The sequence below is a fragment of the Aptenodytes patagonicus genome, chromosome 5 (assembly GCF_965638725.1).
Source record: "Aptenodytes patagonicus chromosome 5, bAptPat1.pri.cur, whole genome shotgun sequence".
Taxonomy (NCBI): Eukaryota; Metazoa; Chordata; class Aves; order Sphenisciformes; family Spheniscidae; genus Aptenodytes; species Aptenodytes patagonicus.
The window spans coordinates 68,529,772-68,544,413 of NC_134953.1; the positions used below are offsets into that span (position 1 = coordinate 68,529,772).

The 14,642-nt window shown below is 55.2% G+C and overlaps 1 protein-coding gene across 5 annotated transcripts in view; it reads right to left on the bottom strand.

Moving 5' to 3' along the window:
• RNF220 (ring finger protein 220) overlaps positions 1 to 14,642 on the bottom strand; it is a 234,427-nt gene that overhangs the window by 135,309 nt on the left and 84,476 nt on the right. For 3 of the 5 annotated variants that reach the window (XM_076340347.1, XM_076340344.1, XM_076340345.1), the window contains exon 3: positions 5,177 to 5,251. The exons of the other annotated variants lie outside the window; for them this stretch is intronic. In XM_076340347.1, the coding sequence (XP_076196462.1) occupies positions 5,177 to 5,251 (75 nt within the window). The remainder of the gene's footprint in view (positions 1 to 5,176; positions 5,252 to 14,642) is intronic. 5 annotated transcript variants of the gene reach the window in all.

The following is a 14,642-nucleotide window of genomic DNA, read 5'->3' on the forward strand; positions in this document are numbered from 1 at the left end:
CCGTTAACCCCTGGATGCCTCATCCATGCTCAGAAGCCCGGGGAGATCTCCGGAGGGCACCTCCACGCAGCGGGAAAGCACGGAGGGACCTGGTGGGCAGGGATGCTTCTGCCGGCACTTACCTGTGCACTTTGTACTCACTGCAAGGAAAAGGATGAAGACTGTGGGAGGGAAATGCTTGCAGGGAATGGGGCTGTGAAGGCTGGCACCCCCTCGCTGTCCTATTTGACACCTTCAGCAGCTCCTCTCTCTCCCTTTGCCCCCCAAGAGGCAAATGCAGAGGGGAGCAGGGCCAGGGTGATATGTACGTACCCATGGCTCAGACCTTCCTGGCCTGTACCCATTTCAGAGATGGGCTCAGATGGGGCTGGAGGAAGGCAGTCACCCCTCCAGCGCCCAGGCCACCTCCTTTAGATGAAGTGCTGCTGAGGACTCTGAAGCAAAAGCCCTAAATTTTTCTGGCAGCAGCCAGGCTGCGAGCTCTGGTGAGGTGTTTAGAGTTCCCTCTGCTGCCTGCAGTGCACGGCTGCCTGCAGCTGCTGATGAGCACAGCCTCATCAGAGGCTGGGAGATGCTGAAGAAGCACAGCGGTGCCCCAGGGCCCGCACTGCTGGCCATGAGCCGCTCAGCTGGAGATGGCTAACCAGCACCAGCAGAGCCAGCAGCCAGCAGTGCCAGGGCCTCTGCCAGCACTGGACCCGGGGAGCACCCTCCACTGCGCAGGGCCAGGCTGTGACACCCATCAAGGTCCTCTGGTCCCTCAGGCCACCTCCTGCCCCCGTCCCATGCTCGAGTACTGGACTGAGGCAGGGAGCTGGGTGCGCTGGGGATGGCAGCAGGTCTCCGGCACTCAGCCCAAGGTGCGGACGGGGTTACACAGCAGCGTGTCAACTTCTCAGCCACACAGCCTGGAGCCCCAGAGCCACAGTGGGAGATGCCGGTGGCTGGAGGCTAACTCCCATCCTTCTCCCAGTAAAACCATCCCTGCAAGGAGGCAGGAGATGTCTCAGCAGGGCCAGCTGGGGGACAGCGGGACTCGGGGCTGCCTCAGCACCTGTTCCTCATTAGATGCCCAGTGTTGAAGAAACTCATAATTAGAGCCCTGAGTATTAATTAATCTCCATGACCCTCCTCTCATTCTCCTTCCCCTGCTCCCACAGCTCAGGAGGTCAGCCTGAATTATTAACACGTGCACGTAGAGGATGGCAAGCTCACCAAGCGGGTCGGCAGACCCTGGGCCACGTCCCTGTGTTCAAAGCAGCCGAAGGTGCCCTGTCCCTTCCTGCCAGCACGGCATCCCTTCCCTGCTTCCTCTCCCTCATGGCTGGGCTTGGCTGGGGACATCTTCCACTCACTTGGGCACAGCCAGCACCTTGGGGACAGCACTTAAATGGGGCTGAAACATCCCAGAATGAGAAGAACTGCTTTTACGCTAACTGCCTGCACAATCCCTTGCAGCATGGCTGAGAGCAGACCCCTGCATCCCAGGCACCAGGTTGAGCCTCGCTGGAGACAACCTACCCTTGGAGACCTCCCAGCACGATGGAGTGCAGAGCAGCCAGCCCAGCCCAAAACCACCACCAAAAGGTCTTTGAGCATCCCATCTCTGCTCATCCAGACCTTGCTTGGGTCTTTAAGAGCCTCAGCACTAAGAAGGCAGCCCTGGGGCATGAAGAGGACATGGAGACCTTTTGTGCAGCATGGCCCCTCCATCCCAGGGCTGTCCATGCAGACTCGGACGCTTGGGGCACAGACACAGCTCCTGGGAAGGCCATGCTCCCTGGCAAGAAGCTGCCCAGGCGCAACCTGAGGACCGATGTGCTACAGAGAGCTGCCACAGAGCAAGAAAACAAGATATGAAATAAATCCAAACTTTTCTGACACCCTGGTAACCACCAACTGCTTCCCGCATCTGATTTTTTCCCCTTTTCTGCTGCAGCAATAAAAAGGAGAAAATCAACATCCAAATGATCTTGTTTATGGCAACTAAATAAGCTGCATGTGCTTAATCCGTTAGAGTTTAATGAATTTACGACTTGCTTTGGAATTTGACAAGGGCTGTAAAAGAGTAATTAACATTTATCAGTGTGTTTTTTACACACACCCCGCCCTCCTCCCGTCTCCCTTTCCTCCTCCTGCCGCCTGTCGCGAAGCAGCACTGGGTATCGGGGGGAATATAAAAGTGATCAATTAATTCTTAATAATCTCAGGGAAAGATTGTAGAGTCGCAGTATGAACTCAGGGAGTGTCAATAAATGTGCCAAAGGTTGGTCCCCCCCCCTCCTGGTGCTGCTGCAGAGGAATGTGGGCAGCCGGGGAGGGGACAGGGCTGCGGGGGCGGCGCTTTGGTGGAGCAGCTCTGCACCCCTTTCCTTCTCCGTCACACTCCACCGGCCTCCAGAGCAGCTTTCTGTCACTGACACAGTGGCCTCTGGGACAGGAGGAGAGCGAGCAGGGGGCTGGTGGCAAGTGGGGTCCCCATCTAACGCAGCAGCACTGGCAATTTGGAAATGCAACCCCAGTCGCTCCCTGTGCCAGCCAATAGCTCCGTCCTGACAGATCTGAACCTGTTGAAAGTGACCCCAAATCCTCACCACCACGACCGCGGGGCAGCCGAACATCTGCTTAGATGGAGAGTGCAGCCAGCGGTGCTGGCACCTGCGCCGCCACCGCTGTCACCCCGCTGTCACTTGGCACAGGTGGCTGCCAGTGTTTCAGCTCTATTAGACACGAGGGGACGTCAGTGCTGACTCCCGAGACAAGTGAGCGGGCTCACCCCTCACTTCTGACCAGCCCTCCCAGCCGCTCAGCTGCCATGGAGTGGGGCTGGAAGCAGGGATGCAATTTGGGGGCTGCGGGGGGGATGAGCCCAGGCTCCCCTGCCACCAGTCCCAGGGCAGGCTGAACGTCACCTAAGGATCCTGGGGGATTTCTGTGCTGGGAGCCCAGCGTGCCCTGCCCTGGGCCACCTCCCTCAGCAGCCCTGGGGAACAAAGCCAGAAGGAGCCACAGCTATCACCTTCCCCGTAGGTAGGACATGTCCCCTGCCACTGTGACGGCAGCATCCTGCCCCCAGCAGTGGCCTTTGCAGGCATGCATGTGACCGGGCTACGGGGAAGCCGGCACACCTGGGCATCCATGGGGGAAGAGAGGGGTCAGTGCTCCTGGGGGGCAGCAGGCTCCGTGGAGGAGACAGAGAAGCATCTGGGCTCGGTTGTGGGGCAGAGGGTCCTGGAGACCCACAAACAAAAGCTCAGGATGATAAATCCTCAGAGGTTTGAGACTGTCCGGGGATCTGCTCTGGACAGAAACAAATTCTCCCTGTCGAACATAATGGCCCAGAAATAAGCAATGAGGCAGGGATGGAGAGGGCTGGACCCAGGGGGTCTGGAAAATCTCTGCCCAGCCCCACGCTGAGTGCTGGTGGGGGTGGGAGGCAGAGGCAGTGATACCTTCCTGGCAGGCTGGGACCCCCGTGCAGGGCACGCACCCGCAGACTTGGGATTTCTTGCCAGGCGGGAGTTATTCAAGCCAGCCCTAGCAGGATGAGTGCAGGACAGGCAGAGAAGAGAAGGGGAAAGTAATGGTATGAACTTGCCTTCATTTTACCTGAACTGTGGTTTGAGGCCAGCTGGCTGGCGTGGGCTGTGGGGTTGGGCAGGGAGCAGAGTCCGGTGGGGAGTGGGGCTGAGCCCCCATGCAGGGCGAGGAGGAGAGGGAGGGGGGCTGCGGCGGAGGCACTCTGCGTAGCCAAATTATCAGAGAGCAGCAGCTGCCAGCAGCCGCCCAGCAAGGGTCTCCAACCTTGGGCAGGCTTGTGGTGCTGGGGGCTGCACAAAAGTCTGCCCATCCTGCACACATGCGAGGGAGAAATGAAGGCACAGGGAAGGTTTTCAGGCAACCAGGACTGGTCCCAGCACACCAACATCTGCTCCGCTCACTAGGCAGCAGGTCTGGGTCTCCACCACATGGGTGGCCCAGCAACATCCCATAGCCAAAATTGCTCGGGGAACACTCGCCGGTGCCAGCTGTCCTGCCTCGTGCTCAGAGCATGGTGCTCCTGCAGCACTCTGCGTTGCCATCCAGGCTCCACCACAGACCCCTCGCGTGACCTCAGGATCCCTCCTCTGCCGCGGAGTAGAGGATGCTGCAGGGCAGTTAGGGGGCAGTGAGGGGTCTGCGCTCCCCCCCGCCTGCGCTGGCTCAACTGCTCCCATGTCAGCCTGTCTAAACAGCACCTCCTCCCGCAGAGACCTCGCGCTGGGGGTCGGCAGCTCAGCGTCTCTGGGATTTGTCACGGTATTGCTGGAATTATCAAAAAGCAGCTTGGACCAGGCATCCCAAAGGGTTGGGTCAACCAGACCCAACAACACCCAGCTGCCGGGAAAGCAGCCTCTGGGGCTGAGGACATGGATGGGACTCAGGTGGCATTGGGCTGGTCCTCCCTGGCCACCGACACCCTGCCTCACACCAGGCACGTGGCTTCACCTCCGTGCAAGGCTGGAACCTCCCCGCCTCACCCCGGCGTGCGAGGCAGCGCTCATTAGTGAAGGAGCAGGGCTGTGATGGGGCAATGCTTGGCCAACACTCGCCGCTTTGCAACGGCACTAATGGATCTGAGACAGCCCAGCCATGTCCTCGCCTCACTCCGCTCAGGCGCTGCTGATGGTAGTAACAAAGAGCATTTATCCAGCTGCATTCCCAGTTTCTCCCTCTTTCCATTTCCCTTTTCTGTTGCTCAGGTGTGACAATTTTAATACCCATAAATAAGGTGGATGGTAAGCATAACAGTACGTGCAGCCCTGTGTCAGCTTTCCTCCGTCTGCAGGAGACCTTGGGTCACACTTCAGATGGCAGAAGGGTTAGAAGGAGCTAACAGGAGACTCCCAGGTCCCCTAAGCAACTTGCCCAGGGTCTTAAGCCCATAAGCAGTGGCACTAAAGATGATTTTAAGCCATGATTATAAGAAATCTATTGATCTTTTGGACTCTATAATGACAGATTAACCATTTTAATAAAACACCTATTAATCATGCATTAACCCTTCTCAGCTATTTGTACATAGAATACCAAATTGACAAGGGCGTTGGGATTTCTAGGAGGCTTTTTGGAGGGGGAGGGAGAGGAAGTTTCTTTAGATAACAACAAGAAGAAGAAGAAAATAATGCAAACTTACAGAGGGGGAGAGTTAAAATCATACGATGAGTGGCAGTTGCAGACGCCTGGGGCCCTCTTTGGTTGTCGCTTCTATCTGGCAATCAATTGACAAGAAATTGAGATTATGAAACATTGCGCCTGTGATCAAAGGAGGCGGGCATCCTTCCCCCATCCGAGGCCAAATCTCTACTCCCCCACGGGAACCAACAACAGCGAACATCAGCCATTTGGCCTTTGGCAGGCACCGGCCAAGGTAACGCTGGCATGACACTTAGTGTGAATGTGTCCACCAGCCCCACGGGTCTTTATGGCAAACTCTGAGCAAGGATGCAACGTCCTGAAGGTGGATCCTACTGGAGCATCTAGATGCCCGTGATTTTTTTTTTGGAGAGACTCGCCTCTGAGAGTGAGCCATCCTGAGAGGCAGAGGAAAAAGAAGGGGAAATGGGGAAAGCAAACACTCCACCAGCTCAGGCCAGCTGGGAATGGGCACAGGCTGCTTATCCCCTCCCCCTGCCCGCCCTTGAAACCCACAGCATCGGCGTGGGACGGTCCAGCTTGCGGACCGGCACAGCCCAGGGGCCTCTTGTGTAAGCGCTGGGGAGGGGGCAGGCGCCGCTTCCTCCTGCCCCAGCCGTTGCAGCCTCAAAAACCACCAAGTCCCCGGTGCGTTAGGAACCGCCTGGAGGCCGGAGCTTCCTGCAGGTGCCCCGCGCTCATGAATCACACCTTGTCAGGGCTCGGGGTGCCCAACGGCCGGGCGACCGCCGAGATGCCCGGGGAGCCCTGCCCCGGGATGCACCCACCTCCCCACCACACCATCCCGGCCAGGCGAGGGTTAAGCAGGCATTAATCATACTGTTTGAGAGACATTTCAAAGCCTCTTCCAAATATTATAAAAAATGTCTTTAATCATCTAATAGCGCGAACTCCGTTCATGATGGATGGAGAGAAGTCGCCTCTCTCCTCCTGATCCTAACAGATGAGGCTGAAGAGCTGCTGCTCCGGGAGGGGGGAAAGTTGGGGAGGGGGCTGGGGGAAGAGAAGGACATTTCTCAACCTCCCACCAGAGCAGTTATAAATATGAGGTCATACAGCAAGAGATGATAACGCATTAAGGGCTCTTGAGATATTAGTCTGTCAGCCTCGTTAGACACAGCCTATTTGGGGCTGACTGCATAATTAGAGGCTGGGGTACCCATAACTCATTGGTGTTTATATGGCAGGAAGGGGCTACACTCATCATCACCCTCAGCACTCTGAGAAGTCATCTTCAGCAGGCGTCAAATCCCACTCCCCGTTGCGAAAATAATCCTCCTCTCCCCAGGAAGAACTGCTCCCGCTCCCCACCTCCTGCCCTTCCCGCAGCCTGGAGCCCACTGCATGCTCAGTGCACCCACCCCCGCCTCTCCCCTCCCTGCGGGTGGGAAATGGGGTTATGGAGGTGAACGACTTGCCCAAGGTGCCCCAAGGTAATTTGTGACCAAGCAGAGAAGTCCTGGCTCCCAGTCCCCCTGCCCATGGGATGACTTGCTGGGGAACAGCCCATGCTCTGCCCCACAAGGGACTGCATCCCCTGAACACCCCCAGGCAGCCTCCACAGCAGGTTTGGCTCTCCTGTGCCCTTCTGTATTTCCAGAGAATAGCTCCAAGTTGGGCTGGAAACACCTTGGGGAGGTAGATATGCTTGGACAAAGATGGTCCTGGGGAAGCCTGAGCAGAAGTGAGTCCAAGGAAAGGTAAAAACACACAAGCACCCCAGGACATCTTGTCACTCCTGCCCTGCTGTGAGCATTCCCCACTCCTGACGTGCTGTCCCTCACCTGCAATGTGCATCAGGGACCCCTTTCTAGCCCAGGATGCTGCCCTGTGTGGGCAATCTCCGAGAGACAGGGCAGAGCCCCCCCAGTGCTGCTGCATCCAGCCTTCTGGGCACTGTTGGTCTGCCCCAGGGGCTGGGGGGCACCGAGCGCAGGGCAGCCAGGGACCCCATGTTTGGTGGGGAAGCTGGCGAGGAGCTGGGCTTTCCAAGTCTCTTCTCAGTTCTGCCTAGGTGGCTTGAGCACCAACACAGAAGGGCACTTCCCAACCAACCCAGCCAAAAAATTGAACAAGTGAAACAGGGAAGGGGAGTGTTTCCCTTCTGCAACCGTGCAGAGCGAGGGCACCGCAAGAGCCGGCTCCTGCTCGAAAGGGAACAGAGAGGGAGCAGCGAGCTGGGGGAGGCAGGCGAAAGCCAGCCCGAGCCCTGTGCACGCAGCGGAGCCAGCTTTGCAGCCCGAGCCTTCCCAGCACCATGTCCCTGTAACCGCCAAAGTCCCCAGCGCGGCCACCCAGCCACCTCATGCCCTCTCCCTGCTCACCCGCTGCAGCTGGGGAGGGGGCAAGGGGTCCACAGAGGAGGGGGCAACCCCATGGCTTCCCGGGCTGAGGTAGGATAATGAATCCTGATGGGGGAAGTGACCTTTTCCAAATGCCACATGTCATTGGATTTTATATCACACCAGGACAATGTGCCATGGGTATTAAAATCATTTTTCCAATAGAAGTGTGTGTGTGTATGTGTGTCACAGAGAGATGTGAGAAAAATAAAATTAAGACGTGAAAATTAGGCTGCCTCTAAACATGGCCTTTAGAAAAGACTTAGGTCCTCGCAGAGCAGGGCTGACAGAGACAATCCATGCCCTTTGCTCCCGAGATCACAGATGCTTTTGTCAGGGGAATATGACTTGTCCAAACCCCCTGACAGAACTAGGGAAAAAAGGGCTCAGGAGTCCTGATCCCCATTTCTGAAGTCTTGCAAAGGCTTTCACCTCTACAGTGTCCCCTCTGCCGTAGGGGGACACCTCCAGGGCTGCTCTGCCCACAGAGGCACGTACAGATGCATGCAGAGCACAGATCACCTTGCATGTGTGCTCCTGGACACCCACGGGTGTTAGTCCGGGCTGTGCACGTGGTGAAAGCGAAGTCCTACATGACAGCCAATGCCAAGTTACTCAGCCTCACCTGGGCTTCAAAGCAGCTCGTATCCCTGTGGGCCAGCCCAGCGATGTGCGTGGAGCATCCATGGAGTTATCCATACACACGGGTCTGGTCACCCCCCCATATATGCCAGGATACATTCCCACGTGAAAACACAATGTAAAAAGGGAGGCACTAGAAGCCGAATTCACTTGAACTCCAGCCTGTTCCCTCAATCTGCAGGGCAATTGTCCGGCTGAAATAACAACTCTAGGACAAAAAAAAAAAAAGGGACAAGCTGTGTTTGTTTATTCAGCTTCTTTCTCCCCCTCTCCTCTCGACAATGCCCTGACACCGTGTCCTGCCGCGCCGGGGCTGCAACCCCAATGGGCTAAATTTATCCCAGCTGGAGCCCTGTTTACAAGCCTTGTCCTGTTTACAGCATGGTCCATCCTGCCCAGGACCAGGCAGTGGCCATCCCCGGGGTGGACAGTCCATGTCCCCCTTTCCTCATGCCCAAGCTGCCTGTGTGGTCCCTGGAAAGATGCCCGATGCCCCGCGCTCTCCATGTGTTTGCACACAGGGCAGCTTGTGGCCCCCTGTCCATCTGGGAGGCTATGGGGAGATGTGGGCTTGCATGGGCTGCTGCTTGCCCAGTGTGCCTCAGTAGTGACCCAGATGGCCACAGCCTCCATCAGTGCTGGCTGGTGGCACACCGTCACCCAGGAAAATGTTGGCTGCAAGCTCAGCAGTGAGGGTGCAGCGTATCCCATGAGAAACCAACTGGCCAGGGACAACCATGCTCTACCATGAAGGCATTAATGGAGCTGCATGTCTCATGCAACCATGTGTGGGTGTTTTGCTCCCCACACCTCCCATTGCAGTGGAGGGCCACGGGCTCAGGTTGTCATGCACCTATCCTTGTCCCCCTGATGGGCTCATATGGGCTGGGAGGACAGAGCCGGCAGGAGCTCAGCCCCCTCTTCCACCTGGTGACAGAACTGGATGTCACACCAGGGGTCTGAACAGTTGAGCCTGGCTGGGCCCTATGGGTCGATGGCCTTGTGAATATACATTAAACACTGGGAACGTGGCGGAGGGCTGCTCACTGCCAGCACCCCGCCTTGCACTCTTCCTGCACCAGTTCCCATCTCTGGTGGGATGCACCAGCTGTGGTCTGCCAGGGAGCGATGGGGGCTCACCTGGCTGCCTCTCAGCATGGGATTCTCCTGCGGTCCCAGGCTGTCTCACCTGCAGGAGCTGCCTTCAGCAGGGCTCAGTTGGCAACATCCGGGCTCTTATTTGCTGTTTAATGAGTCCCAGCTAATGAATCCCAACGCATGAAAGCTTTTCATTAACCCTTTGGCTTGCTGTCAGCATTGGCCACCAGTTTGTAGAGGCTGGGAATCACAAGACTGGTTTCAGGGGTGACTGCAGATCCTCACCTATGAGCTTGCGTCCCACTTTGTGCCCTGTCACCCTTTCCCTGCCCATGCCCGGTCTCAGTGGCTGCAGAGGGGACACCAGCACCCTGCGGATGTGAAATGAAGCAGCCGGTCCCATGCTCCCTCAGTCTCCCTTGTCAGGGGCAGCTAACAGAGATTCACCTTCATCTCCGGTGGCAGGGCCATTGCTCAGCAGTGATGGATCCCTCTTTGCACCTGCTCGTGGCTGCATGTACTTAGGCTTAATGAGTGAGCAACCTCCTGGCATGCTGACGATGCAGCCCTCTTCCATGTGGTCCTGGTTCAAACCACTGCCTGCTGTCACCTCGGGAAGCCTCCTGCTTGAAACCAAGAGCTCTGGATCATGTCCTGTGGTAAGGGACACCTCGTGTGCACATGGAGGGGAAAGAAGGATCTCGCAGAGAGACCCTGACCTGCGTTCAGCTCCCAAACTGGATGAGGGGCTCAAATCTCTGTGCCAGACGCTGGCTTTGTGCAAGGAAGGGTCCAAGAGTAGCTGAGTCTGGACCAAGGCTCCAGTTGCTGCATGAGGTCCCCAGCTGCGGCTGCAGGAGCAGGAGCGAAAGCTACCAAGGCTTTCCTGTTGCTCAAGTTTTTTGGAGACAAGCAAACTGTCCAGAGCAATGCCCATGGTGGCACTGTCATGGTGCAGCACAGCAGTGTCCATCTTCCAAATGCCTCCTCATTCCTCACTGCTCACACGTACCTCACTTCTTGCCTCTGGCCCAGTTTGGGGTTTGTTTGTACCCTGAGCAGGGGGAAGACTTTCTGCACTGCGTGCCCCAGATCACACTACCTGGTGAATCAGAAGCTCCAGGGAGAGCAGAAGAGGAGTTGTCCACCCCTGCCCAGCTCCTTGTCCAGAGTTTTGGATACGGGCTGTGCATGATTGTGGGTGGGGGGTGAATTTGAGCATAAAGGCTTGTCTACAGGAAGTACCGCTCCCGAGAAACCCCCCATGCTGGGCATTTCTTATTCCAAAAATAATAGCTTACTCAAGCTCACCAAACCCCCTTTCACTCTGAAATACAAATGGAGCTTTTGGGAATATTTCGCCAGTCCGAAAATCACCTCCAGCCTTCATTCACGTTCACTTCCAAGTACAGGCAGGACATTAAGGGAAGGGCTAATGGAATGACACATCTGCGCACAAACACGTACGTGTGTGCTCCTCACACGTGCGGCTCCTCATCTCCGGAAGAAGATCTCCTCATCAGGAAGTCATGGCCCTGATTACTTTGTCTTCCACGTTTAAGAACATCCCTAACTGCTCCTTGGATAGCTCAATTAGTAAAGTGAATATATTATATAAAGTCTAAAAGATTAAACTATCATAGGCAGCCCATAATTTCATGAAGAAGTCAGGGGAGCATATCCCTCTTATTAACTCTATAACAAATGTGATGAAAATGTTCAAATAGAATGTTAATGCAATGTTACGTGTAATTTTCCCAGGCGATTTTCTGCTGAAATATTTCTTTATTAATAGTAATTGAGGGTATAAATTATGAATGAGGCGATTTTCTCCTTTCACTGGGAAAGACGTACTAATGGCAATAATTCTTTATAATAATTTTTTGGGGGGAGAATGGGGAGGGAGCTGGGGTGAGGGGTTTAAAGAAAAAAAAATCTTTAAAGGGATTGCAAAATATATGGACTAGCAGTGCATGTTTTATTGCAGGGCGCTGTATTTTATATCTGTGTGCTGGGCACCGGTCCTGTGCAGGTCTGTTCTGCGTGTGCACCGCGAGGTTCAGGACTCTGGCGAAGGCAATTTCCTTGCACCTTCTCTATTCTATTCTGCACATGTGTAAAGCCTTATGTCAGGCGAGGGGAGTATGACAGCACCGATGCTGTGGGTCTGCAAATGCTGGATTCCTCTTCCCATTTCATTCTCTAAGGAAAAGAGGGGCAGTAACCACACTATGAGCTACAGGCACTTTTGGTTAGTACATGGGTACTCAAGGATGAGCAGGTTAGTGGTACAGGCTCTTGACAATTTAATGCAGACTCTGACACCTTTCCATGTCCCCACCACAACCAAAGGCACTTCTTTGCGCTTGTGCTGGGGTTTTTTGGGGGTTTGTTTTACCAGCAACGCAGCCTGCTGATCCTGACCCCAAGCACCTCCAGCCAGGGAAGTGCGTGGCAGAGAGCGAGGCTTGGCCCTACAGCCGCTGAACTTCGCACAGCCTCGAAGCGAAGGGGAGCGGGACTGTGGGTTATGCTGGCTCCCAAATGGGGGACACGGTGAGGGGACACGCACACGGCCAGCTTGGGGCAGCGCGCTCACACACCACGGACAGGCAGCACCGAGCAGCACAGCTGCTCGCGGGGAAACAAAAAGTCCTTTTTGTGATACCAGAATGAAAGAGGCTTTTTACAAGGATTTCAGAGCTTGCTTTCCTTCAGGTTTGTATGGTTTTTTTGACAGACCAAATGACTTCAAAATTTTTCCACTCAATTAAAAAAAATGCTGGTTTGAGTGCAATTCTCAGCCCCTTCTTGCACACATCTCTCATCTCAAAAAAAGATAAAGGGGAGAGAAAAGATGTTATCCCTTATATTTTCATTACACTTCAATCAGCTGAAAAAAAACCTCTGAATGGTTTAAAACTTTTATACCAAAGAATCCACTTTCCCCCTATTTTATTTAAAACTTTTCCCAGGAAGGAGACTTTTTGAACAAGTTCTAGTCTACAACAAGCATAGGAAGAAAAACCTCCTGACCCCAGGTCTTTGCCGTACAAACTAAAAAGCATCCTGATAGCTGCTTAAAAAAGCTAAAAAGCACCTCTGGTAATGGCTTGCACCGAGGGTGGGTGGCACACACGGGTACCGAGCAAGGGGCAGAGGTCTCGAGCACCTGTAGACAGGTGCAGGTTTATCCCATGTGAGTGCAGGTGTGTTGCACTGAAATCTGGGGAGCGTGTGGCTTTGCTCTTCCCTGGAGGCAGCTCTTACATCCCCCATTTCCACCAGAGGATCCCTCCTGCTTGGGCTCTCCCTGAGCTCTCTGCTGGGCTGGAAGAGGAGGCAGAGCTGGTCCTTCTGCCGGCAGCCGGGCTGTGCTGCCCCGTCTCTCTCCTTCTCTGGAGGCACTGACCCTCAGGCCCTGCCCGCAGCTTACCCCGCACCGGCAGGCTGCGCGAGAGGCTGCAGAAAGGCTGACAAAATCAGCATGATCCGTCACCGACCCTCCTCAAAATTAGGTTAATAATTTATGATGTTAAATGGGACAGTTAATAGCTGGGCCAGATGATTCCTCAGCTAATCTAGAGCACGGGCTGAGCTGCAACGAGTCCTCTGAGAGTTCATTACACTCCCCAGCCCTCGGCACTAGTGCTTTTGGCTCCGCCGATACCTACGGGAGGCTGTGGCTGGTGCCGCTGGCAACATGCCGAAGACTTGCCCCTCATCAATTAAGAGAAATAACGAAATCGACAGGAAAATTAATTTCCAAACAGACAATGCCTCTGACACCTGCACTGCCCTTGGAAAGCTGGGGGGTTATCTGGGAAGCCGCCTGCCTGGGGAGGAGGTTGCGCCTGCCTTCTTGCTGAGCGAGGCCAGGCTACTTTCCTCGGGGCTGGGAGAGCAGGGAGGGGTGTAAGCGACTGAACAGATGTGTTTGCTCTTGGGTCAGCCCCAAGCAGGGTCCTTACGGGGGGGTGCTCAGCCACATTTGGGAGAAGATGTAACACCCACGCCTGCTGCTTAAAGCCCCCCCCAGCATCCCCTCCCAGCACGGGGCAGCTCACCAGCAGCAAGGATTTACACCCTGATCATGCACATTCCCAAAGAAACTTTGGAGGCGAAGGGTCAGGATGAGAAGGTCCAGCAGGTCTTTTCCATCAAGGAGACAGAGCAGGGTCGGCTGCCTCAAGGATGAGACACTGCCAGAGTGCTCCCCAGGGCCAGCCCTTGTCCCAGAGCACGGCGGCGGGTAGATCTTCAGCCACTTGCCTGTCTAACTCTCTAACCTCCCCGATTCTTGTCCCACCCTCTCACCCGCAGATCAGATCGAGCCCAGCCGCAGAAACCAAGTGTTGGACATAACAGCCTCCCCTCATGAAGACCGCAGCCCCTCTCTGTGTCCTGAGCCATCCCATCTCCCCAGCCCTTTCTAGTTCCTCCGGGGTCCCAGCAGCCTTCCCAGGGTGCAGGAGTAGCTTGCCAGCCACAGGGGGGAAATGCAAGGAATCACCAAGAGTATGTCTTATCTGTGTGATGGAGGCTTTCCATCCCTATCCAGCGTAAGCACACCGACTGAGGTTCATGGCACCTGGAGGCAACAAAGACCCTCTGGTACTGATGGCATGTGAGTCCCACTCTGCCCATCCTGCCTCGCTTCTCTCTACAAAGGCCTGATCCTGCAAGGCAGACCTGAAATCCTTTGCTTTGCGCCGGGGGCTCTGCGCTAAGTGCTCAGCCTTGCAGGGCTGAACCTCAGGGCAGGATTTCTGCAGAAAGCTTTCTGGCTCCGGGATCATGCTCCAGTGAAACAGAAAGTAGGCAGGGACCCACCTCACTGAGCCCAGCTATGCGTGGAGGCAGAAATCAGCTCCTTTGCTCCAGCATCTCACTGGGGGATGCTGCAAAGCAGTGCCAGCCTTAGGCAAACCTGGAAAAGGGTGCCACATACAGTCACTCTCCTCTCTAGAAGAGCTAGTGATGGGTACCCTGAAGTGTGCTCCTGACAGCCTTACTCTATTTCACAAACGGAAAAACTAAGGCAGAGAAAGTCTGTGTGACCACCCCAATATCAGCAGCAATATCAGGTGAAAGGAGTAATTTCTCTATCAAGCTAAGGTTCCCTGTCCTTAGTGGGAGCCTGAGACAGACCCAATGGGCTAAAAAGTGACCGGCTGGGCAACCAAGCGCAGGCTGCTGCAGCCAGATGTGCACTGATGACTCGTGCAGATGTTGGCCCTGCAGCACGTCTGGGCAGTAATTCCCCTTCTCCCTTCCACATTCCTGCTCTGCCAAATTCAAACCATGAGCAGTGTGGGGGGATTACCTGCAATTACAGCTTTCACACATCGGGGCTGGTTTCGC